General features: G+C 44.2%; 1 protein-coding gene across 10 annotated transcripts in view; it reads right to left on the minus strand.

Moving 5' to 3' along the window:
- The window catches only part of ABLIM1 (actin binding LIM protein 1), a 292,094-nt gene that overhangs the window by 132,955 nt on the left and 134,508 nt on the right, over positions 1 to 24,631 (minus strand). For all 10 annotated transcript variants that reach the window (XM_055300659.1, XM_055300656.1, XM_055300653.1 and 7 more), the window contains exon 2: positions 8,265 to 8,399. In XM_055300659.1, coding sequence (XP_055156634.1) covers positions 8,265 to 8,399 — 135 coding nt within the window. The remainder of the gene's footprint in view (positions 1 to 8,264; positions 8,400 to 24,631) is intronic.

A 24,631-nucleotide genomic window follows, 5' to 3' on the forward strand; every position in this document is an offset into this window, starting at 1 on the left:
TGGGTGATGGGCACTGAGGGGTACACTTGACGGGATGAGCACTGGGTGTTATTCTGTATGTTGGTAAATTGAACACCAATAAAAATTAATTTATAAAAAAAAAAAAACCTAAATACAGAAAATCTTTAATCTGTATATCCAACTTCCCACCTTACAAAATTTCCATCCATCTTACTCCATAAAGATCCTTGCATTTTATAAATGCACATATTCTACATGGAATGATCCTGACCTGGTAAACATCCTCCAGCCCCTAAGATGGCAAATATGGAAGGTGCTATCAGAAATGGGATGTTTACCACAAGCCCCTTTACAAAACTCAGCCTTTAAAGGTAATTCTTGAAAAATGTACAATTCATTGACATCAGTAAGAGTTATAGCCTGAATTTTCTAATGGTTTTACATAAACTCCTTAAAAATAAGTTTGATGTTCATGGGCTCTCTTGATGTTTCAACATTATAGAGGACAAAGGGTTCTTCAAAGACTTCAAAAGGTGACACTGTCCACATTCTCTAACACATCACTGAGACTCACATCACTAAGTAGCAACGGTCTTTATTAAAACATAATTCAGTATAATGATTTCTGCCAATGCGATCTTGAGGGAAGACTTTACATGATCTGATTTTTAAAATTTTCCACCGACACCCAATGTTCAGAAGTCTTTTTAAAACTATAGGACTATAAATAACACTAATTCCATTTTTGAAAAGGAATAGCTACTATAATTAATGTTTAAAATGCCATCTTTCAAATGACAATGGGAACATCATGGTTCCATTCACTTTCGTAGGAAGTTGTTTGCCTGAATGAAGACCAGTGTCAACTCCAGCCCCATCCTTGTCTTCACCATCCGCTGCCTTGAGGGTAGAGCAGCCCCTACACCTGACCACAACTAGCGTGCACCCCTTTCCAATCCTGGGAAGGCTATGAAGTTTTCTGGAGCACCCATGCTTTCTCATCTTCTGCTTCCCCCCAGCAACATCCCCAGACCACTGAGCTCTAGGTAGATTCTCAGCCTCTTACTCAGCACACCTGGGCTCTGGACCACTTGCCTACACCTGTCTGCTGCCAGCGATGGTTCCACCAAATTGCAGGTTCTTCAGAGGTAGGTACCATGTCCTATATACCTTTCAATCCTCCACAGACTGGCACAGTGAATGACAGAGGATAGATGCTCTATAAACATTTCACACGGTAAAGATTTGAAGGCCGTCAAGCATCGATATTCCCAGACTGATTTATGTAAAAATCAAGTGACTCTTAGGAAAAAGGAATACAAATCTATTCTTTGGAACAACGGAATCTGTTTAGTTGACTTTTATTACTAGGAAGAATAAGTGTTGGTTGTATTTTGCCTTCATCTCTTAGCTTAAACTTCTCTTTTTAGAGAGGTGGGGCGGGGGGGGGGCTTTCCTAACCACATGCCCCTCCCCCCACCATAAGCACACCAAGATCCTCCTGCTGCAAGCTCACATCTTTGTTCATGCAGCTTATTTTCTCTTTATTGCACTAATCACAGTTGGTAAATCATATTTGTATGATTATTTGAACATCTGATTAATGTGCTGTCTTAGTCCATTCGGGCTACTCTAGCAAAAAAACACAGACTGGGTGACGTATACACAACAGGTCTGCAGGCTGGAATATTCAATGAAGTGGACACAGAGGTGAGGTCTGAGCAGGGGACACTCCAAGGGTTCAGGGTCAGGAGATGAAAAGAACCAGCAATATGACTGGTCCAATGCTTGCTTTAAGAGCTCTTAAATTCTCCAAAATACAGAATTAACAATTCTCTCTTACTGGGAGATAGTTATCCATGGGTCTCTTATGAGCAGAGGCACAAGTAACCACTTGTTCCGAATTTTCTTTTCAAGGAGGTTTGTAGAGCCAACAGTCTTGGAAGATAGAGATAGTGTCTCCCTCTGGAGTACAGGGTAGATTTGTTTGCTATCTAGTGTATTCAAAATAATACCTACATCTGAGCCCAAGCTCAGCTCGTAGAGATATAAGAAACCATTTCCATTTTACTGGTTTCATCAATTTCCTACTTGAGCCCCAAAATAACCCATATCCTGCCTGCCCATCCAAGCCCAGAGGAGAAAGCTCAAGAGCCTAAACCAGTATAAAATCTAAGCAGCAGCAAGATTCTTACCAACAGCTCCCGGACAGGACCTACTACACTATCTCTTAAATGTTCTACCTGCTAGGCAGATGCACAGCTCTATCATCAATGAAGGAAAGCTTTCTTTTCATTCCTTCTTTTGGAAGATGATAGTACTGTCTAGTAACCATAGGAGGAGGACATATATTACCTTAAGCACTTGATATATCTTGTTGACTAGCTATGCCACTAGAAACATTAGTAAATATTCACATTCTGAAGAAATACATGGTTATTGTTCATCGTTCATTCATTCACCCTATTGAGCACCTACTATACCGGACATTGTTCTAGGCACCAGGTATGCAGTTGTCAACAAAAGAGACAAAAGTCCCTGCCCTCAATGAGCTTACTCTCTAGTAAGATAAACGAATAAAATGTTACATAATGGTAAGTGTTAAGGAAAAGGAGATAAAGCAGGGAGAAATGTGATACAGAGAGTAGTTAAAATCTTATACAGGATCATCCAAGAAAGACTCTCTGAAAACAAAATTATTTGCCCAATAGACCTTCTTGATCCTCTCTCTCTCTGGTCTCTAGTCTATCTATCTTATTTATGTTTTTTTGGTCCCTGGTCTTTTCTAAATGCTCTAGAACATTCTAGCAGAAGAATGAATCTAGGGCATTATTTTGAAAAAAAAAAAAGATTAAGATAAATAAAAATTATAACAAATAACGTATCAATATGAACCATATAATTACAATTAAATTTTAATATATATTAATATTTATATATTTAACTATATATTAATATTTAATTAACTGTATATTTAATATTTAAATGGTTTCTTACTCTCTTTGACCATTATCACAACTATGATGAAGACAAGGTGATAATTAAAAAACAATCACATCCCTGGATCAATATCAGAACAAACAGAGAGCTTTAAGGAAAAGAGTCTTACTTGTGATGAATGCTAATTGGAAAAGATGAGAGACAAAGCTACTAAGTGCTAAAGACAAAGTACAGCTCCGTCCAGAACCCTGCAGCCATATTTCACTCCCATTGGGTTATTACAAAGAATAATAGGAGCTTTGGGGATTTCCTTTTCTTTTAATTATAGAACCCTTCGTTAATTGAAATGCTTTCCCTCTTTCTTCATCTCATTAGCAGTTGGGTACATTTCCCAAGGTTACAAATAGAAATTGGGTTCTACCTCCTTCAGGTGCTGGCATTCTTTATTACTCATTTCCTGCCTTTTGCCCTTTCCTAGGGCAATGTCACACACAGTCATCTAGACTCAGCCACTATCTAGATGCCAACACACTTTCAAATCCTTCTTCCCAGGGTGCCTGGCTGGCTCATTAGTAGAACACATGACTCTTGATCCCAGAGTCATGAGTTTGAGTCCCATGGTGGGGTAGAGTTTACATAATAAAAAAAATAATAATAATAAATCGCCCTTCTCCCCACCCAGACCAGTAGCTATCTCTAGTGCTAAAGCTACTGGACTCTAAATGCACCATGTATCCTCAGCCTCAATGTATCCCAAGCTGAACTCTCTGCCTGGAACTACCCTATCCAATGCTCTTGTACTTCCTTAGTGGGTGGCAACCATCTGTCCACACAGTCAGTCCAACTGGAAACCTAGATCGTCTTCATTCCTCACATATGGTCACCAAATCCCATCAACCTTAACCTTAAATGTCTCTTAAATCTGCCCCCTATTCTCTATCACACCTGCTGCTACTTTACATTATTTCCGTCTAGACAACTCATATCTCCTCGGAGTCTCCCTGCTTCCAGTCTGCATCCTATATATTTCTCCATCACAGCACTTATTATTCAATATTATAAATTCTGCTTATTTGTCTCTCCAAATATCCTATGGGTTATTTGAGGATAAACACAGTGTGCTATCTCTTCCTAGTCTGAGAACTTAGTATAATATCCTGCAAGGAGTATGTGTCCAATTAACATTTACTAATTGGATAAATAAGTCCTACACCATCAGATCCCAAGATGTCAGACATTTAGGGAAATGGGTTCACCAATAAAATTCCTGCTCACCACTCCTCATCGTGTTACAGCTAACCCTGTGAACTCATGGAGTCATCACTGGTTTAAATTTGTGCTCTGTGTTCTAGGTTCCTCTGAAGCGACCCTTTCCTACCTTCATACATGTTGGGCTCTCATGTAAGATGTTTGCTCTTTCTCCCTCTCCTTTCAAAACTCATTCCTAGTAAAAGATTTCATCTGTTTTTTATTCCTATAGGTATTTGCAGGTTAGGATGTTCTAATTACAGAAATCGACCTCTGGTCCCATTCAAGAATTGTGAGGCTTTGGCAACAAGGTACGTGGGTGAAGGAGACTAGTGTGGGAGGGAGCAGAGAGAATTTAAGAGAGAAACTGTTTGGCCCCAAAATCATAGAACCTGACTATAATTATTGTTCTTCTGCACTTGGCCAGCTCTTGCCCAAAAGCCCAGGCTTGTTTTAGCAGCTGCTCTCCACCCAAAATCCTGTTCCAGAATATTAGCTCACTATCTGGACATGACATAAAGCATGTCCAGATAGTGGACATACATTAAGCTCTGCTTTATATGTAACAGGAAGAAAACAAAACCGTTGTTTTCAGACTTAGCTATAGTCTGGGCCATGTGGGTTAAGAGGAAGATAGCATTCCTCAAGGAGAAGACTTTTGTTTCTTCTGGGAAACCATCCTAATGGATTTCTAGAAAGTAGAGAATCTAAGAAAATTTAGCATCAGCACAATGAGGGAGAAGGAAATTGGGGTCTCTAGGGGCTGGGGGAGGGTCCTTGTAGAGAGAGGAAGACCTACCAAGATGGCGGCAGGTGGAGGTTCTGAATACGTATGAGAAATAGTACTGTACTTTCTGTTCACTTTTTCTGTAAAGCTAAAACTGTATGAAAAATTAAAGCCTATTAATTAAAGGAAAGAAAGAAATAGCCCTGGTCAATGAGAAACTTCTTATTCTGGACATGGTCTGAGAATATTAGGACAGCTGTTGCCTGTTCTGGACTATACCTTCCCTCCATTATCCCAAACCTTCAGTAAAGTCTGCTGAATTAGCTGCCTTGTGTTAGTGGTATTTTGGAAAATAAAGAGACATGGTAGCCAATGTGGAGTGAAGCAATGCACAAGGAGCAGCATTCATGAAGGGAAGCCAAGAATTTGGTACTAGAAAGAATTTGGAGCAAGAGGGGACCACAAGAATGCAAACCTCAAGGACCCTTGGGGTGTGTGGGTAGCTCAGTCAATTAAGTATCAGCCTTCAGCTCAGATCAGGATTTCAGGGTCCTGGTATCAAGCCTGATATTGGGCTCCCTGTTCAGTGGGGAGTGTGCTTCTCCTTTTCCCTCTCTCTGCCATGCATGTTCTTTCTCTGATAAATAAAGTCTTAAAGAAAAACAACCACCTCAAGAACTCTCAAGAACTGTGTTGCCCCATACTATAGCCACTAACTACAAAAAGCTTCTTTTTAAAAAGATTTATTTATTTTAGAGAGAGCGAGCGAGCACGCAAGGGGTGGGGAAAGAGGAAGAGAGAGAGGGAAAGCAGCAGACTCCCTGCTGAGCACAGAGCCCAATTTAGGGCTCAATCTCATGGACCTAAGATCATGACCTGAGTCAAATCAAGAGTCAGATGCTTAACTGACTGAACCACCCAGGTGCCCCTACGAAGGGCTTTTGAGCACATGAAATGTGACTCTTCCAACCTGAGATGTCCTATTAAGCTAGTATGAAAAAAATAATGTCAAATATCCCAATAGTTTTTACATTAATAACATGTTGAAATAATATTTGGGGTATACAGAGATAAAAGACATTATGAGACTAATTGCACCCACTCCTTTATACCTTTTTAATATGGTTATTCAAAATTTTAGATACATACGTGGTTTGCATCATATTTCTATTTGAACAATGTCACTTTGGAATCTGAGTAAAAGGAATGAACTTGCCAGGGTATAAGGACTTGAGGAGCTTAAGCCACTTTCGTTGGGTATTAAAGAAAAGGAATTGGGAACATAAGACAACAGATGTTGACAGATTGAGTGTGAGAAAAATACATAAAATCTTTAAAAAAAATAAAAATAAAAATAGTTCCCACAAATAGCAAGTGCTCCCAAAATATGATTCAATTTATATAAACACTTGACTTTTCAGGAACACATTTGTAGCATGAAAGAAAGACTGAGGGACAACGTTCCAACATAAATAACTTACATTCAGTCCTTAGATTTAAACTAGAAGAGAAAAATAGCAAGGAAGCTTCTACCCATGGGGGATAAACATACACATCTTCTAATTTCTTAGTGTGTTAAACATTGTGACTACCCAGACCCGAGACTAACACTTTGTACTTTCAATTAGAAATACAGAACACATGCAAGGCCCCCATTGTCTGTGGTCCGTATCTATTGCAGACCAAATCTACCCCTTGAGCCATGTCCCAGGAAATTTAGGAGCAAAATATAAAACAGAATGTAATGCCTGACTCTAAGTTGACCAATCGGATATAATCAGAAAGCATTTTTTCTCCTACATTCTAAGAGACTCTAATTTGGTAACTCTGGGTTCTCTGTTTTACATTGTTCTGTGTATATAGAATTGGCAAACTTCAGATGTGGAATGACTTAAATATCACATGTTCTAATTTTTTTTTTTAAGATTTTATTTATATGAGAGACAGAGAAAACGTGCAGGGGGAGGGGCAAGGGCAGAGGAGACACCTGGCTAACCAGGGACCCAGTTGCCAATGCTGGCTGGATCCCAGGACCCTGAGATCATGATCTGAGCCAAAGGCAGACACTTCACCGACTGAGCCACCCAGGCACCCAGAGGTCTAGCCTCTTTATTGTACAGATAAGGACATGGGGCCAGAGAGAGACAGGTAAGGTGCCTGAGATCACAGATCTACTTAGTGGCAAGGGCAAGCTGCACAGAGTGACAGCACAGTCAGTATGCTGGGTGTGACCCTCATGTTTCTTGAGAGCCAACTGGAGTTAGGGATTTCTGGGACTGCCTCCGCAGGGTTTGTGGAAGGGCTACAGAATCCCTCTATAAAATGTGCATTACGGCCTTTTGTCACGCTTCACAGGAGGTAAACTGATGTCATCCGCTCCTCTTCCATCTTCCATGTTAATACTCTTTCTCAGAAAAGTTTGCCCTCAGTGAAACAAACAGCTGTGGACTCCAGATAAGCCCCTGCCCCCCCCACCCCCGTTTTTATGTATTTGACGGTCACTAGGTAGCCTGGCGTCTACTTGAGAGCCTCCCTGGCCATGGATGGATGGCTTAAGATGGCAATGCTGAGTTCAAAAATTAAGACACTGAGAAGGAATGCAGTTTCCAGGGATGGGAGTGACCAGCACATGTGGGGGCCAGAGAGAGCTATAGAACAGGCTCATCATCTTGTCTCTCCCCCAACCCTCCTCCTGTATCCCTCAGCCCAGCCCGAGCTCCCCACACGTCCAAAGCTCAAGGAACCTGTTCCTCAAAACACAGAAACCACTCTCTTCCTCCTCTCTTTCCCTACTCAGCCCCACCCTGGTTCCAGAATAACAGGTCAGCATACTTCATACTGAGATGCCAACAGTGACAAACCCCAAAAGGGAGGCTTGTTAATGGAAATCAACCTCTACTTGTTAGCTTCTTGGAGAGCTTCCAAGAGTTGTTGACGAACTCTCACTTCTGAATGCACACACGCACACATACGTTCCCCACTTACCCACAGGATCTGGTGATGTGGAACCCTAATCTTACAAGCTTGCCAGCCCTCCTATAAATAATGGCTGTTGGGACAAGGTGACTTTGGGGTAAGAGTCCCTCCTTTCAGGGTAACATAAATATACAGTAAAAAACACAAAACTGCAGTTTTTACTGCTTTCACTCATCCCAGGATCAGGACCCTCCCTCAATAAACACCAAAAGACCTGTGTACCACTGGTCTTCAAGGGATTCAGCCATCCCCTTCAACCTAATCCCACCCAGAGAGGGGCAGTGATGCTAGGGCTTCGGAGCACCTTCACTTCTTGTCAGGTGGCCTGGCATGGGGTTAAGGGGATGGACCCTGAGGTGAGCATGGGTTGTGACACGCCACTAAACTTGGAAGGATGCTGTAAGCACCGTACCTTTGCAGGTGAAACATTTGATGTGGAAATGTCTGGTCTGGACCCGAAGGACTTCGCCCTTGCATGGCTCCCCACATTTATGGCAGTGAATGACCGGCTTCTCTGATGGGTGGTGAGGGTCCTGGGGGTGCGCCACTGGAAAAAAAATAACAAGAGACCCATGTGAGTAGAGAGCATTCCTACAGAAGGGGTCATTCTGGGTGCACAGAAACAGATCCATAATACGTTATCCATGAAGCCACATGTTGATACAGGAAGGATGAATCAAGCCCCTTCCCCATGCTACGATCGTGAAGATACACAGAAAAAAATAAGAATTGTGGCTGTAACAGTCCAGTGAAGAAAACATTGGGCTTGTTCATCTGGGAGCCAGCAACCCTCTTTCTGCATCCCAACCTTTTCTAGGACTATATAACTGGGCCATTAAATCTATGATATTGTTTGGTTTAATATTTTGTAATATGTATCTGTAATATGTCTTTATCTTGGTTTAGAAACACCTTTCAGTGAGGAGTTCACTGCAGACTCTAAGCTCCTCAAAGAGGGGGACAATTTCTTAAAGTTCATCTTTTTTCTCCGCATTTGTACTCCTCTTTCCATCTCCCAGCTCCTTGGAACACAGCAGAATGCGCACACCCCAAAGGAGCTCAACAAATGTTTATTTACTCATTAGGTAGCACATACCAGCTAGTTGCTGGTCTAGTCTACCAGAGAGTCGTCCCTGACCTTCATTTGGCAACTCATTTAACCTGTTGGAGGCCTATGATGAGCCTCGTGTTGTGTGCACATTTCCTGATACACACCATGTGGGCAATGACTGAAAACAGAAAGCTCCTAATAACTATGTGGATCTCTCTACACTTCAGCTTCTTTTCCTGTAAAACAAAAGGAATTGCATCAGAGGATTTCAAAGGTCTTTTAAGGCTCTAAAATCATAGGATGGGGCTTCCCAGCCTTATTCTCTCAGTTTCCAGAAGGTTGGCCTTCAGAAAACGGAAGTTTTTATGACCACCCTGCCCCAGGGATAGGACTTACAGCCTCTCCTTTATAAAAGACAGAGAAGGCCAGGAGAGGACACTGTGGCTTTAAGCTGACCAAAGGTCTTCACTTAATTTACAATTCCTCCGGCCAGCCAGAAAATGCAGAGAGGCACTTTTTGCTGTTTTTTTTTTTTTTTTTCCTTGATTTGGGTCCTCAGGAGGAGGAACCATGTGATATACAGAAGTGTATTACATAAGTATCCACATGAGCGTGAGATGGGATAAGAACAGTAAACCTAAAATTAATCAACACAAAGAACAAAGACGATTTTTTTTTTCCAGCAACGGTAAAACCAGGTTGTGGGGGGGGGGGGGAGATATGGAGCGATATGCTGAGACTCAATTTAGAAAGCCTGTTCCAGCAAGGAGCTCACTGGACACTACAGGTATAATGGTGCATTGTTTCTCTCAGACCCCTGTAATGTTTCATTTCACCTGGAAAGAGTCTGAAACAACCCGGTCCAAATCATCCATTACTGGCTAAATTCTGAGAGACAAGGTGGTCCTTGTGAGATTTTGACTAGGAGCAGGTGTGGTTTCGGGTTAAACATCTGATCCAAATTCTCTGCACTGGGCCCGGGGAGTGTCTGCCAAAGGTCCGAACACTGTGACACACCTGCGTTTCCTTACCTGTCCCCTGGGATCTCTGTTCTAAAGGAACAGAGGGGCATCCTTTCAAGATGGCTAAAAACCCACTGACTTTTAAAGTGATGTGTAATGAGGCTCCAAATCTATTTACCTGGGTGTTAGAAAAAAAGTTTCTCTTAGGGCGCCTGGGTGGCTCGGTCAGTTAAGCATCTGACTCTTGGTTTTTGGCTCAGGTCATGATCTCAGGATCATGAGATCGAGCCCTATGTCGGGCTTCGCATTCAGCAAGGACTCTGCCTAAGGTCCTCTCGCTCTCTCCCTCTGCCCCAAATGCTCACATGCTCTCTCTAAAATAGATAAATAAATCCTTAAAAAGAAAGTTTCTCTTTAAAGTATCTACTTTAAGTGCTAGAGGGAAATATGAGTTTTTATTTTTTTAAGTTAATTCTTGCTTCCTATGAGAATGGAGGAAAGTGATATTTATTGAGCATCTGTCTACTAAATGCCAGGCATGGTGCTAGGTGCTTACCCGCGTAAGTCATCCTATTCTGTCCTCACCACTACCTCCCCCTCCCGGTGAGGTAGGTAATAGTGTTCCCTTCTGACAGATAAGTAAATAGAAAAAGTTCTATTCAACCTACCTAAGGAGCTATAAGTGGAAGCTTGAAGATCTACACGCAGGTCTTTCTGACTCCGAAACTTAGGCTTCTCCCATGCTATTTGTCTGAATCACAAACTGTTTTAAGTCAGGCAATGATTTATTGAGCTGAGCTCCAGTGTAGCTCTAAAAGCAGCAGCTAGGACACGACTGATGCAGGAAACACACAGTGTGTGTGACAAAGTACTGCTAGTGGGCCTAGCACCCAGTGGTAATCCTCAGGGTAGCTCTGCTGTTCCTCTCAATCAGAACCCCCTGTGCCAGAGATTAAAAATGCTGATTCCTCAGCCCCACCGAACTCAGGGTGGGAATTAGGGTTCTGTTATTTTAGTAAGCTTCTCAGAGGATTCTTATGCATATTATCATTTAAGAACTATTTTCCTTAAAGTTCCGACAATATGGATAAGCAAGTTACGGGAACGTTAGCGTGAAGAAAGCAATCCACAAGACCATCCTCTTCGGAAACAATATTGGAGCTCAGCGGATCTCTTGGCCATAAGGGAGAATGCTTTTTTGGATAAGAAAACTGCACTGCAGTTTCTCTTGACACTTGAATTCTTTATAGCTAAGCAAGTAAGCCATGCTGAGTAATGATGAGAGAAGGAAAATATCATTTCACTTCTTGGCTTTTCCCTCTGTCTCAACAAAGGTGCCAGTGTAACTGCTGGCACCAGTCACAAAGGTCAGAATTGGGATCAGCATTTGCATTTTGCAAGCATTTCCCTTTGGAAATATATATTACACTATGAAGTTCTCCGTGCCCAGAGGTGACCTCTGTTCTCACCCAGAGACGAGCAGAGCCCATATCATGTGTACTTGCCTTTCCGTCACATATCAGCCTAGGCAGACACGTATCAAGACCACCCCCTTGTGAAAGGATGGGGTTTTCTTATTAGAGAATTGATGGAATCCAAAGACCAAAAGAGAGTGTTCATTGCAACCCAAGAAGAGTGTCAACAAAAGAATCTCTTTCCTTTTTAAAGATTAATAAAGAGGTTCGTTTTACATAAGTGCCTTTGGCAGTTTGGTTAATACCAAATGTATGTTCATGGGCTCAATTTTACATTTTTGAAATATGCTGAGTCAGTTGCAATATGGCAATGTCAGTAATTCCACACTCCTCTCATTGCCAGCTGGCTCTGCTTCTAGCTTTTACATGACTGCTCCATCTTTCAGAGCTTGGGTGGTCCCTACTTAATCTACTGCTAGGGAGGATGAGGGTCGAAGAATTTACATTCCTTGCCCAAAGCTACTAGCGAGTAATCAGCAGACAAATATGTAATAGGCTTCCTGACTCATTCCACTGTACCAAATGGTCAATGATTTACCCTGGAACTTGCATAGGCTAGCTTCAAGTCTCATGGCTCATCAATTCATTGCTAAAATAAGAGTATAACGAAAGACCAACAGCGTGGTTGCATACGCTCTGAATAATGAGCAAATATATATGAAGAGCTAAGGGTCCATTTGCCCAAAAAGGTAAAGGGACTCCTCCACTGTGTAATATCCTATTTGGAGCGGCTCTGACTACTCAGATAAACAGCCACTGCAAGCTGAAAAGTTTCACATTGTCCCAGGCAAGCAAGGGAAGACAGTCACATCTCTGAAACTCCGGTTAAGGACAAAAGCCCAAAGTGCCATTTTGGATAAGTAACTTTTGCAATACCTATGAGGTATGACAGGTGAGAAAACTGGAGGACTGAATTCAGTAAGGAAGTCCCATTAACCTTCAGCAGCCCCAGCAGAGGCCAATACAGGCGGTACAAATGCCACAAAGGGGGACACCTGGGTGGCTCAGTGGTTGAGCATCTGCCTTAGCTCAGGGTCGTGATCCCCGGGTCCTGGGATCGAGTCCCACATCAGGCTCCCCACAGGGAGTGTGCTTCTCCCTCTGCCTGTGTCTCTGCCTCTTTCTCCATGTCTCTTGTGAATAAATAAAATCTTAAAAAAAAAGAATGCCACAAAGGTTAGACAAAGCCTGCCCTTCTAATCCAGAACCAGCCTTGTCTTGCCCAACAGACCGTGGATCTAGACCCCCTAGAACTGGAATATCTGAGAGAGTGAAAATCTCCTTAGCAGGTGACGATCACAAACCCATGACAGAACATGCAGTGTGACTTAGATCTTGCCCCGGATTATCTGAGAGCATCACGACCCCCTCCTGGGTGCCCTCCTCTCCCAAAGAGCCTGGGACTCCCTTAGCCAACCTTTGAAACTGCAGCACTTTGTGCCCAATGGCTTTCCTAGAGCTCACAACTACTTTTTCTCATTTCACTCTCTAAGAGCCCCAGGAGGCAGGAAGAACAGGGACTGTCAGCCCCCCAGGTAACAATGGACAGAGACTCAGAGGAACAAAGTGACTCAGCCAAGGTCACACAGCCAAGGAATGGCATTGGCGGGCCAACACATGCACTGCTTTCTATACTCAAACAATCCCCTAATCACTGCCACTTGGAGCCTTGAGGTCATCCTTGATTCCACCTTTTCCTCTTGCACTAAATTCTGTCCACTGTCACATCCCTGAGCTCCCCCTTCTCTTGCCATGTGAATCTAGCCTTCTACCCTTTTTTCTTAGAGTGTGGAAAGTTTACTACTCGTTGGCTCCTTCTTCTCCAAGGTGACCTGCAAAGAGTAGTCCACACAAAGGATGTGGCATATAAGTCCTCACTCCCAAAGTGTGGGCTGTGTTTGGTCACTTCTTCCAAAGAGGGCAGTATGGGTAAGGGGGAAGAGAGTGACTTTATGGTGGGCAAACCTGATGAGCACTACCTCACCCAGGTGCTCAAGGTCAATATCAACAGTTCAAGGTGCTCAAGGTCATTATCAGTAGTGATAGGCATTGTTGATAGCTTGTACCTTTGGGATGATGTGGGAAAAACTGGCCCCTTGCCTCTATGATCTTCCCTCCAAATAAACCCCATAATCCTAGTCTAATCATAAGAGAATTCCCAGATTGAGGGACATTCTACGAAAACCTGCCCAGTACTCTTCAAAGTTGTCAAGGTCACCAAAACCAAGGAGGATAGTCCTCTTGTCATAGCCATAAGAGCCTGAGGTGACATGGTAACTAAATGTAATGTGGCATCCTACAGAGAGATCCTAGAATAGAGAAAGACCATCAGAGAAAAACTAAGGAAAACTAGAAGAATTGACTTTAGTTAATACCGCATTGATAGTGGTTCATTAATTATAACAGAAGGTTTATATTAATGTAAGATGTAACTAATGTGGGATATTATCAAGTCTATGGAAATTCCCTGTACTGACTTCTCAAGTTTTCTATAAATCTAAAGCTATTCTAAAAAAATAAAGTTTATTAAAGTAAAAACAAAAGAACTTCCAATAGCTCTCTCAGTCCCAATCCATCAAGTCTAAAGTCTAGCTTCAGCGATCTTCAATTAACACAGTCCACACTAGCTATTTAAATATCTAAGAAGGAGCTCCATTTGCTGAGTACTTAGCTTCCATGTGCTAAGTGGTTTTGAACTCAGGCAGTCCAACCCCAAAGAATGCACACTAAAACACTCTATTATTTGTTCATGTAAATATACAAATACCTCTTTGGTTAGGCCTTCCACTCCCTGATCTATGATCTTCAGCGTCCCCAGAGCCTCCACACATGGCTCTGTGCCTCACCTGCTTTTCCCACCTGCTCAAATCCACCCTGACTCATGGGGCCCAGCCTAGCTCCTGGCTCTATTCTGAAGCTTTCACTCTGGGCTTTATTAATCAAATATTTCATTCTCCTCATGTTCTTCTGCACTAAATACTGGCACTGTCACCCAGCATTTGATTTTTCTCTTGCTTTGTGCTTATTTTCCTTTTGTTTCACAATATATCAACCCTAGCCTTATACAAGGGCAAACTCAACGGTCAATTTGTCCAAATTCTGGGATACGTCTGTTCCACACATCAAATAATCCAAGCTATCATCTCTGTACTTGTCAGCTCAATTTTTGGATCAGGGAAAATATGGTTACTGGCCAATACCATTCTTGGAGCATCTCCCACACGAAGCCACAGAATTCTGAACTTGTGGCATCTCAGTAAATAACTCCCTAACACCACTCTAATACGATAGCAGGTCCAATTCATTGAACACTTACTATGTTCCAGGCATTAAGATAACTAACTGATACCCATGATCACAGATAATTCTCACCAATGCCTTATGAGGGTGCTGTCCTGTTACTCCTGTCCTGCTAAGGAGGGTGCTGTGGCTGAACTGGATACCTTATCCCCGATCACACAGCTAAAAAGTAGGCTGACTCCAAAGCCCACACTCCGAAGCACCGTGTAGGGGATTTCCACAGGAAAGTCTTATCCAGCACAGAAGGAAATCAAGCTAGTGCAATGTACTGGCTCAGTTCTGATTACACAGCTCAGAAGGAGTGAACACCCAGCTGCATCATAATCCCAAAGGTAACACCTGCTAGTAAATAAGCAGATGGGAAATAGCACTTCAAATACAAAAGGAAATTATTGCAGGGTGCAGCAATTTCAGGGAAAAAGAACACGCACAGGGTGAGGGTGAGACAGGGAGGAAACGCAGCCGGCCATCAGGAGGGCCCTCCCTGTGGCCTCCACCCCAAGTGCAGGCCTGGATTGGAAAACTGTCTCCGGATGGGATCCCTCTGGATTTGCGATCACGAAATGATATTCTGTTGGTAAGGTTAGTTTCTGCTTAAAGGTGGGAATCCTATGCTCCTGGGAGCCTACATTTCTGAGCCTGTTGGATTACCTAGAATCTTTTCTCTGCTTCTACTCCATCAGGTCCCGTTTGAGCATAAACACACATCACAAAGAGGTTGTTCTCCCTGCTTCGGCTGCTCTCCACCTCCTACTCCCCTTCTTTGTGCTAGAACGGCACTGGTGTTGAGCCCAGGAAACAAGAAACTCAAGACTTTAAATCCATGCACAGGGTGTGCTTAATTTGTAGTTTACCTAAAAGTCCATTCCCTGCTGCGGCAAGTGGTAGTTACTTGAAGCTACATGCAGTAGCCCCATCATTAGTTGTCCAAAATGATCTTTCTCTTTAATTGGCTTCCACGACCTAATTTTTTTTTTATACCGTGTTAGTTTGTTAATCAGGATTATTACGTGGCACAAAGCGCGGGGCTGCCTTGGCACAGACACTCCCAGCAGGTGGCAGGCAGCAGGACGGCTGCATTCTAGTTTCTTTGCCACTTGTGGTGCCCCCATACTTGATTTGCCTTTCTGAGGCAATGCAACAGGTCTTTGCTATTCCTCTAAACATAAAGGGCACGGTCAGTGATCGGTCAGCTGGGCTCCTGATTATAGAAACAGTCCAGGCGCAAATCCAGTTAATCTGATTCTCGAAAGGCAGAGAGGTCCTAGGATTATAGTGATTCAGCCAGGAAATTTCCCCCTTGTAAATTACATGACACTTCTGCCCTGATGTGCTACACCTGCCTTCCATATAGGAAGGCACATCTTAGAAAGGGATGTAAGGGATGTAAGACCAACTTGGTGGCTTCTCCAAGGCTCTCCTTCTGCAAGAGTGACTCCCGAGACACACCTCTGAGCTGAGATGACTCACTGAGGCAACACCCTTCTGTGCCCTCCCCTAGCCTTTTCTCTGACACAGTCACTAATTTTACTTTGGAGTATAGTCTCTGCTTAGAGTCCCACCTCCTCTCCCTCACAGTAATTAGAAAGGACTTGGGTTTAGGAGGCAGATTCCTTGACTCCCAGGCCAGCCTTCCTGCCATGTGCTTCTCTTCCCCAAGACTGTATAGAGAGACTAAGAATCCAGGTCCCCCCTCTCAGGTGACCACATGAGGTCATCCCCTCATGGGAGCCCCTCCAGCACCAGACTGTCAGGCAAAGGCCCATGGTAACAGAGAGTCAGCAGAGACCGGCACTAACCTGTATGAGCAGGCATGCCTTGTAACAGAAATCCCTTCTGAGCTTTGATAGAGCCTTTTAGGGGATCCCTGGGTGGCTCAGTGGTTTAGCGCCTGCCTTCGGCCCAGGGCTTAATCCTGGAGACCCAGGATCGAGTCCCACATCGGGCTCCCTGCATGGAGCCTGCTTCTCCCTCTGCCTGTATCTCTGTCTCTCATGAATAAGTAAATAAAATCTTACTAAAAAAAAAAAAAAAAGAATGATAGAGCCTTTTACAGTCATCCAGGGATCTCACATTGTCCTTGCACTAGAAATTCCATTTAGAGATGGATCAAGTCAAACAACTGGGCAGGTGGCTTCAGTCTGAACCCTGCTGGCAAAAACACCACATCTTTTAGGGGCTGCTAGAGAGTCATGTCCATGCTGACCTCAAGACTGGGAGGGACCATGGTCTCACTGGAGCCATTTTGAGAATATAAGTTTAGAGACAGGATCACTGTCTGGGCCTAGCATCTGGGCCTAGGGTCCTGGGACAGGGTTTAGCTTAGGCATGGTGCCAATATTGCCTTCTATGCCCCAATTCCAAATCCAGACACCTTAGAGGGGTTAAGTAAAGAAAAACCAAGATGTAGGTCAAAGTGTCCCTGTGAGGTACAAACCGCAGTCTAACAGTATAGGAAGCTCCCAGCTGTCTTTGCCTTTTCTTTTTGGCTGTTTCTACTCAATGCTCAGGATGCTCTGGGAATTACCAACTAGTTAAAAATAGCATTTTAGACAAACCAAGGAAAATGATGAATATGTGCATGGTACTTTGCAATTTATAGAAGGTGTTTACATAGAATATCTCTCTTGATCCCATCAATTTCAAATTATCCTCATCCTACAACTATGAAAAATGAGTTTCAGAGATGCTAAAGGACTTGCCCCGCGAGTGGGGAGATGGAGCGGCCTCTTGCTGTGGAGAGCCAACTGTGCAGCCAGTGACTTCACCTTAGTAGCTTGAAATAGGCCATGGGGGGTGGGGGTGGCATTGACATCATGGAAACTGGCAGACTTTACACATCAGGGCCTTCCCCCATTCCCCTCCCAGAGCTGGTTGTTAAGCATTCACCAGCACACCAATGGATTGAGGTTACAATGTTGGTAAACAGCAAAATAAGCCTTTTAGTTCAAGTAAATTCTAAACTTCAGAAATAAGAATTTGAACCCTTTCTGAAAAGTCACTTCCTCACTCCTGATCTGTGAATAAACACACCAACTCACCTCCCCTGGATCTCTCTGGTGTCTGCATACCCAGCAGGCAGACAAAGCAATGGTTTGAGTTCGCAGTATCCAACATGCAGAATCAGGCATGATTTTACAAATGCTCGAACTACTCTCTAAGCATCTGAGCTCCTCCCAGATCTGAGGTTCTGGTCCATTCAAGCTTTCTGTAGGGCAAGACTTTGCTTAGTGCTACCATTGCAAGAAGAGGCATACATGCATAACCTATACTTGTCACCTTGCCAGGTGTTCTCCTAGTCACGCACATGCCAGCATAACGCTGGGTGATTTGATCATTCTTTTAATCTTCAAGGATTCATCTGCCTGAGTGGAGAAAGATTATCTCTTGAAATTTAAGAAAGCTTAGACTTATTGAAGTCCAATATGGAATGGGGGAGAGGGCCAGAGAATTATTAAAATACGCCTCCATGAAAACTAAATGCAACCTTCCAATCCTTGGGACATAATTTCTCAACAACAGAGTCAACACATATTGACCAAGTGAGTGCCGCTGTGCGTTCTGTGTTGCTCAAGCTCTGTGGGGACTCCAGACACAGAGTAGCTATGCCATCCCTGCCGCTGAAGGTGAGCATCCTAGGTATTTGTACAGCCCACAGGAAACCCTACCTGGGGAGTTGATCAACACGGAGAGACAACCCACTCAGGACCCTTTCCTGGGAGGTGAAGAATATAGGACAGACACTATGTGAGGACTTCTGAAGAGAGAAGCAAGCAGTAGGCTGAGACAAAGCGGTAGAGAAAATTCCTCTAGGGAGAAGAGTGGGATTTGACATTGGGCGGCAGGCTGCAGGTGAAAGGAGGATAGTTCAGAGAGCAGGGTCACTGTAAGCCCTTAGGGCCTGAAGAGGGGAGGACCTGGGACACGTCTAGGGGGATGGTAAGTTGGCCATCATTTTCTGAAACAGAGGCTTCGTGGACAGAGCACTGGAAAGGGAATGGGGTAGGGTTTCTCCCTTGACATTCCCGTACACCCCATGTCCTGCCCTCACAGACCTCACAGTTCAGTAGAGCAGATGGAGGGAGGTAGAGGGAAAGTGGAGAGAGAGAGAGAGAGAGAGAGAGAGAGAGAAAGTGAATGAGAATGAAGATGAATACAAGGTAGAGAATAGGTCATGTGCCAGAAGAACACTGTGAAAGGGGGGAAGAGAAACCAGAAAAAAGGCTTCGAGAAGAAAGGCTAAGATCAAAATGAGTTGGAAGGAAGGGGAAGACATCTTAGACAATGAAGGGTGAGATGGAGTGTGTCTGGGGATCATGAGGAAATCTGGTTTAGCTGAAGCACAGAGTAAGTGAAAGGAACCTTGGAAGATACGACAATGAAAGAGGTTTGCCCCTGTGCCTCCTCAAAGGTCAAGCTGAGGAACAAACTTTGAGGTACCTTATCCCCACGCCCCACCGCCCAGTAGAGGTCTTGAAAGGACTGACAGATTCAGAGTATAGTCTAGCTTATCTCTTAGGAGCTGAGATAGGACTATTTTTCAGCTCACAATGCAGGCAAGCTGGGTGCCCTCTGCTCTCACATGCTGGTGTGCGAGGAGGGGTCACCCCCAGGGGTGAGCCAGGCACTGTACCTTCCAGTCAGACAGACTTGGTGCGAATGCTGGCTGCACCCCTCTTAGCTCTGTGATCTTGAAGCAAGTTACTGTTCTTCCCTAAGCCTCGATTTCTTCTTCTGTAAAATGGGGATAAATCCTACTTTGACACTTTGGAGCATACATGAGTTAATGCATGTAAAGTGCTCTGCCCTTTTCCCAACCGCTAAGTGAGTGTTTGAGAAATGGAAGCCATTAGTTTCCAAGGGGTTTCAATGCAGGAGTATGGTGGGTCACCGTTTAAGGTCCTTGATCCTAAATACCCATGTGCTCTACCTCAAACTCCAATTTCCAGTCTTGTTGTCTTCCGTGACTACTGGAAATGGTTTCTTGCTTTGTGACACCCAGTGAATGGTCAACTCAATCGATGAACCTTGCGGCTGTCAGTGTACCATTCCATGTGATGATAAGCTTATCACACTGGGCTGTAAACAGTAGGTTTTATTTTAATAGCCTTTTAAAATTCATGTATCATACAACTCATCTATTTAAAGTATACGATTCAGTGACTTTGGGTATATTCACAGAGTTGTGTGATCATCATCACAATCTAATTTTGGAACATATTCATCAGCCCCAAAAGAAACCTCATACCCATTAGCAGTCACTCCCCGATCCTTCCCCTGTTCAATCCTTGGCAACCACCAGTCTGTTTTCAGTCTCTATAGATTTTAACCAGCAAGTTTGACTCGTGTCTGTTAGTCTCAGCTTTTCAATGTTTGCTCAGTAATCAAAGGGAACAACTGTATACACACAAGTAGATAGGAACCACCCAAACCCTCCACACATCTCCCATCTTATTAATGCATAGTCTTCCCCACTAAGATTTATGTTTGTTTTTCACCAGCACCTCCCCACCATAAAAAAAAAAAAGTCCTCATTATCATTTCATCTCTGCCCCCCTCCTGGGAAAGGGCCCATAAGAAAAAAAAAATTTGATCCAGACACCATCAGATTCCCTTCACAGCTCATGTGGGAGCTTTCTTGATCACCACTAGAGGTATGTCAACTCCAGTGTCAGAGCCAGAGATTTGTCAATTAGAAACAAGGGGGCATGCCTATAAATGATTTAGCTCCTGCCCAAGCTGGGTGTTGGGGGGCATTTACAGAATAGTTAGGAGGAATGCAGGGAGTCTGCATCTTCAAACAGCGCGGGCTTGGGACTCATCCGTTCAATTGTTTTACCCCACAGCAACCAGAATGATCGTGTAGGACAAAATTCAAGCACATCATTCCACTAATCAAGCCCTCCAAGCACTTTCATTGCACAAGCCGGGTTGCCCCAGAGCCCTGCCCACCTCTCCAGCCTTCCCAGGAGCCCTCCCTCCAGCTCCCAGGCACCTGTTCCCGAGGCTTCGGGTTTTCCACGTGCCCTCTTCCCTTCCCTACAAGGCATCGCTGCCATTTGCCACACTGGCTGCTTCTCCTTCTGGTCTCATCTGAAAGCAGCCTATATGCCATCTCTCAGAGGGCAAACCGTCTAAGGAAAGGCAGCCTCCCTGCTTCCCCATCACCCCATCTTCATTTACCTTCTTTATACTTACAATCTAAACATTCTGTTCCTTTATTTCTAGGTTCTCACCACAAGGGTATTGCCACTGTGTCCCTGGGTCTCACATAGTCCTGGCACCAAGTCTGTGCTCAATAATTGTGTGTTCAATACGTGCATTCATTTAACAGAGTCTGGGTTTCTTTCTTAGCAACAGCCTCCAGGGAAACTGCTAGGCAGTTGAAGATCTTGGGTTCACCACAGTGTCTCTCCACTAGGTCATTCTGATGATGTCAATAAACTCAACTAATGACAAAAGATACAACGCTTGCTCTCAGAAAAAAAAAAAAAAAAAGGCTAAGCTTACCAACTGGACCAGTGTCAAATCAAGTCTGGCTAAGGTTCTCTCCGACTGAGAACCACACAACAAAGCACAATTTCCAGTTGAACCGACCAGTGAGGAGGAGCCAAGGGAGCCATAGAGCCTTGGAAATGCTAACGACAATGTCCCCAGGGCATGGCATGATGACCTGGAAGAGCCAGCAGTGGGCAGGGACCACTGCACGGTGGGTGGCTTGCTTCCTTCAGTGAGAATCCTGAACCCATGGGGCCCAAAGCACTTTAAAACCCCGCCTTTTAGCAGGTGCCCATGCTGTGGCCCCAGGTCATTATTAGACATCTCATTGCATTCCACAACAGATAGATGAAGTAGAGTCATCAGCCTGCTTGCCCAGGGGATGTGGGCATCACAAACCCAGCAGGAAGAACTCCTTGGAGGAGTTCTATCAGCAGACAGGGGGACCTCCTGGCCACAGGAAGCCACTCATGTGGTCCCGGAGTAGCCTGGCACGACAACGGTTTGCAGTCCGGCTCTGCTTTAGGCAAACTCCAAAGAGATTGCCCAGCAGACACGGGTGGGCCTTCCCTTGTTCCTTGACTCATCTAGCTCAGCTTTACTTACTTGCCTGGGTCCGGAAACTAATCTGATTACTTAGCTCCACAACCATGAACCTGTTGTCCTTGATTTTACTCACCCAAGAGGAAGAGTAGTAGTAATAGCAACAAGGGCAAATAATCACTGGGCTCTTGCTGTGTGCCAGGCATTGTTTGTAATGCTTTACATATACTAATTGATCCCATTCTCACAACCATCCTATGAAGTTGGTATTATTAATACTTTATTTATTTACTTATTTATTTATTTTATTTATTTATTTATGATAGACAGAGAGAGGCAGAGACACAGGCAGAAGCAGGCTCCATGCCGGAGACCAACGCGGGACCTGATGCCCGGACTCCAGGATCGCACCCTGGGCCAAAGACAGGTGCTAAACCGCTGAGCCACCCAGGGATCCCAAATACCCTTATTTTCTATGAGGAAATTGAGGCATAGGGAAGTTAAGTCACTTGATCAAGGGTAAACAGTAGAGCTCCCCCACAGAAACACAACTTGCTTTCCAGATAAACCTATAAAATCCTGACGACTTAGGGGACAGCTTTACGAAGCCACCAAGGCAAATGAAATGATAATTATACCACAAAGGACGAATGAGAAAAAAAAATATGGATGCATCCAGGGAAGGGCTTCATAAGCTCAAGCTCTGAACCTGGCTCTACCGGAAATCCCAGCTGAGGTAGTTTGACACTGCCCTCCATCCATTACAGATTTAATTTTCTTACCACCTACATTTCAGTCTTGTTTTCTCTGAGCAGTAACTTGGGCCATTCCCTTTGGCTTTGAGCTGTGCACTTACCCTGCTACTTAAATAAAACCCAACTCCAAAGATCAGTTGACCTTCAATTAACTTTATGGAGCACCTACTGCATGGCAAGAGGCACGTTTGAAGCTTTTACAAATATTATCTCCTTTACATTAATCCCCTGACAATAAAATATGGAGACGGTCAGATAGTTTTTCTCCTATGTTTTTATCTTTTTAAAAAAATATTTTATTTATTCATGAGACACACAGAGAGAGGCAGAGACACAGGCAGAGGGAGAAGCAGGCTCCATACAGGGAGCCTGACGTGGGACTAGATCCCAGGACCCCAGGGTCAGGCCGTGGGCTGAAGGTGGTGCTAAACCGCTGAGCCATCAGGGCTGCCCCCTATGTTTTTATCTTTATCAAAGTTTAAGAAACTAAATAGGCCTATATGCATAAAAAACAAATCCACTTACAACGCTTGATGGCAGTTGCCTGCTGTACTCCGTCTGCCACCCCATAGGCAGATGTGTTCCATTTCTAGTGTTTCTCTGGCCTTCAGAGCTACGTTTCTTAACACTGTGCTTACACCAGCTCAGCCATTACTTTTCAACATCCCACTCTTACCAATGTGGCTAGAGTTAAATCTGTGGTCCACGTTTACAAATGCAATTATTGTTCTCCTAAGCTCTGGGTTGCATCCTGTGAATAGATTCCCTTTCTTGGGCAGTATTTTTTTGTCTCCTAGACCTAATCATTTCCTTTTCTCCCGCTTGCCTACTTTCTGATAAAAAGAAATAACCATGACAGTTTATCAGTTTTTGTTGTAGATCTAGCAATAATTTTTGCCCAATGCTCAAACTCATCAGATAATTTACCAATCCCCCCTCCACCCCCCCATGCTCCCCAGCCTGGAGAAAAAAGTAGGCGTTCTAAGTATCATTTTCACTAAAAAAGAAAAAAGGAATCTTATGCAGGGTGTGCACTTGGCTCTGTATCCTCTGGGAAGTGGCAGAGACGTGGTTCCTCTGATACCAATCCAGCATCACTCCATGGCAGCACACTGCCTCTGGGTAAAGAAGAGGTGCAGACTTTGGGCCGCACAACTCCAGAGGGTGCTGCTCTGCTACAGGAGGATGAGCACAGTGCCCTGGAGGGAGCAACGCATGGGCTCTGGAAAGAAGGGGCTTTGCATCTGGTATCCAGACACTGCCCCATCATCTTGCACAGGACTGGCCCCTACCCCTCATAGTCTGCATCTGCTGCTCTCTGTCCTAGTGAGCTGTGGCTCTCTGGCTGGCCTTGTTGGCTTGATGCAGTTTAGTATCCACCTTCTCTGCTTACTTATGCAAAACCACATTATTAGTGCTGCCGTCCTGTGGTTGTGTGACTTTCATGGTAGGCATGGCCTTTCCCTGAGGGTGTCTCGATCGTACCAGCTCCGTCCAATGGCAAGATGCCACTTTTGGCCTCTTGTTTCAAGAGTCCCGCAGCACATTGCTGGGGTGCCTCTCACTCAAGATAGGAGTGATGGCAGACATGCCCTGAACCCAAAGGATGGTCATGCCTTTCCTGCTGCCCTGGAGGCTTGCTAGGACAACACAGCCCTCAGACATTCCCGAGTGAGGGGTGACCTCTCTCCAAAGCCCCTACATTGCAGTATTTCAGGAAATGCTCTGACATGTCAAAAATGAATGCTATATATAGCACAAGGTCCCCAACAGATGGAGGGGAGGAGCTTCTGCAGTGATGGTGGGGGACATGATGCATGACAGGCTGCCCAAGTCCTGAACTTGTCCTTCTCTCCTTGGCTGAGATGCAAAAGCAAGGAAACCCAGTAAGCACGGTTACAGGAAGTGGTGACGCAGAAACACAGGAAAAATTCTTCTAAATGAAAAAGTAGTTCCAGAAATACCAGGCTTAGAAGCTGATGAGGCCTGAATGGGCCAGGGGTGGCGGGTGGGGGCGGTTCCTTTGGCTTTTCTGCTGAACTTCACCCAAGTAGCATTTTACTCAATTTAGCTGTCAGTTCTTAATCGTATCAAGCACTCAAAAAGATGACGCCAAACTCTGGCCAACTTCTGTTTAAGATAAAATGAGCGCTAAAAGATTCTACAGGGATTTTATCAAAACTTCTCCAGTTGCA

This window comes from Nyctereutes procyonoides, unplaced genomic scaffold (genome assembly GCF_905146905.1).
Source record: "Nyctereutes procyonoides isolate TBG_1078 unplaced genomic scaffold, NYPRO_anot_genome, whole genome shotgun sequence".
Lineage (NCBI taxonomy): Eukaryota > Metazoa > Chordata > Mammalia > Carnivora > Canidae > Nyctereutes > Nyctereutes procyonoides.